Source organism: Garra rufa, chromosome 14, assembly GCF_049309525.1.
Source record: "Garra rufa chromosome 14, GarRuf1.0, whole genome shotgun sequence".
In the NCBI taxonomy this organism is placed as follows: domain Eukaryota; kingdom Metazoa; phylum Chordata; class Actinopteri; order Cypriniformes; family Cyprinidae; genus Garra; species Garra rufa.
The window spans coordinates 24873279-24875778 of record NC_133374.1 but is presented as its reverse complement, the minus strand read 5'-3'; the positions used below and the strand labels follow the sequence as shown (position 1 = coordinate 24875778).

Below are 2500 nucleotides of genomic sequence, written 5' to 3'. Positions count from 1 at the left end.
TGAGATGGAACGATAAAACAGACAGATAGATAGATAGATAGATAGATAGATAGATAGATAGATAGATAGATAGATAGATAGATAGATAGATAGATAGATAGATAGATAGATAGATAGATAGATAGATAGATAGATAGATAGATAGATAGATAGATAGATAGATAGATAGATATCGTACTGTTGAATTGTTCAATCAATTGATGGTAAATTGGCGCTAATTCGATACGAGTCCAATACATCTGTTGTTACACCACTAATAGATAGAACGATGGAACGATAGATAGAATGATAGGTAGATAGATAGATGTGTGTTCTTCACAGTACTAGTGTGGTCTCACCGTTGACTGTGAGGTGAACCCAGCTGCCGTTATGGAAGGTGTCGTATTGTTGCTCCAGCATGAGGACCCTGCACTCGTACCAGCCCTGGTCTTCCGAGCGCACCTGGTCGATCTGCAGAGACGCTTTGCCATGCAGACTGGCTCTACCTGAAAGCACACAGGAACAGAGGAGGGTTGAACTGCTGCAATGGACTCACTGCATTGACTGACAGGCTCGTGTTCACAAAGCATGCATACACATTTCATATATCATTAAAAATGATCTGTATCCATGGGGTTATTATTGGTAATTAAAAGTAATTATTAAAACATTTTTATTCAAATAAAGCTGAAATAAAATATATATATAATTGCTAGATTAAAAAAAACAATATTACAAAATCTGTAATATATTATATAAATAATAAAATAGTCAAAAAATAAAATCAGAAAATTACGAAAAATTAACAATAAAGGGTAACTGAATTTATTATAATATATAATTCTGAGTCTACTATATAAATAGTACTGAAATAACACTTGTACGGCTGTAGGGACACTTTATAAGTAAGACCCCAAAGACTTTCAATTAAAAAAAGAAATAAACACCAGGCAGCACCAACAAAACACCTCATTTATTAATCCATGAGGAGAATTTCAGTGTAAATTGCACATAAAACCATTCTTGCATAAACTATCACATTCAGTTAGAAGTGAGGATTTAAATAAAAATGATTTTATGAACATTTTACACAGAAATTCATTCCTGTGTTGCATAAAACAGGCTCATGATAATGTGTCACACACTGTGATAATGTGAAAAAATGTTGCATCCAAAAAAACTGACACGACAGACAGCGGCACCAGTTAATGACAATGTAACAAATGCACTGACGTTAACAAACAAGCTAGATGAATTTCAGGGTCTATAGTTTAATCGGCCTTGTTTAAAACGACTCTTACACTGCTGTCACTGCATACTGCGCTCTGCTGAAACAGGAAATTTATGTTTTAATTAGCTGTCTGTGTAATATTGGTTGCTGGAGATTATTATTAGTTGTTATCTCCATGAAATAAAGCCCAGTATTGCCATTATGATTACAGTTAATCACTCCAGCATATAAAGAAGAAAACGCCCACTAAATGTTAAAATAGTAACTCTATGAATGCTATATGCTGTATATCTTAAATCTATGGAGAATTAAATCAACATGCGTACATATACAGTCAAGCCCGAAATTATTCATACCCCTGGCAAATTCTGACTAAAGTTACTTTTATTCAACCAGCAAGTTTTTTTTTGACCGGAAATGACACAGGCTTCTCCTAAAAGATAATAAGACGATGTACAAGAGGGATCATTGTGGAAAAAAATATTACTCATCTTTTATTTACATTTGAACAAAAAGTGCAATGTCTAAAATTATTCATACCCTTTTCAATAATCAATAGAAAAGCCTTTATTGGCTATTACAGCAATCAAACGCTTCCTATAATTGCTGACCAGCTTTTTGCATGTCTCCACTGGTATTTTTGCCCATTCATCTTTAGAGATGAGCTCCAACTCTTTCAGGTTAGAGGGTCTTCTTGCCATCACCCTCCACAGATTCTCAATTGGATTTAAGACACTCTGACCTGATCATGTTTTGCTTAAGTGTTTTTTCTTTAATTGCTAATGCGACCTTTTTAAACCACATACTGAACAAAATTAAAGGTTGTATCAGCGATTTCAAGCTGCCAAGCCTGCCCAACTGTAAAAAAAAAATGCGTCTCTCTGGTCAGCCTAGGGTCCGAGATATGCCAAAAAAACAATATGTGCTACCAACCTTTCCACAGAAAAACAAACAGTGTTCCAACCAATCAGCGTCAGGGGTTTGGTGTTGTGGACTTTCCTACTGGTGCAGGGATGTGAGGGAGGCGGAGCGAAACCCCCTGACGGTGATTGGTTGGAACACTGTTTGTTTTTCTGTGGAATAGTTGATAGCACCGATTGTTTTTTTGGCATATCTCGGACCCTAGGCTGACCAGAGAGACGCGGGTTTTTTTACAGTCGATTTATGGGGCAGGCAGCGAGCGGATCATGAAGAAAGGTCAGCTGAATTTGACACTTTATGTTTCAGGCTTGAAATCGCTGATACAACCTTTAAGCATTGCTTGGTAATTGTCAACAAAGTATTGATAGT

General features: G+C 36.2%; 1 protein-coding gene across 4 annotated transcripts in view; it reads right to left on the bottom strand.

Moving 5' to 3' along the window:
- Nucleotides 1–2500, bottom strand: part of igsf9ba (immunoglobulin superfamily, member 9Ba) — a 93322-nt gene that overhangs the window by 60212 nt on the left and 30610 nt on the right. For all 4 annotated transcript variants that reach the window (XM_073817684.1, XM_073817681.1, XM_073817682.1 and 1 more), the window contains exon 3: nucleotides 339–485. In XM_073817684.1, coding sequence (XP_073673785.1) covers nucleotides 339–485 — 147 coding nt within the window. The remainder of the gene's footprint in view (nucleotides 1–338; nucleotides 486–2500) is intronic.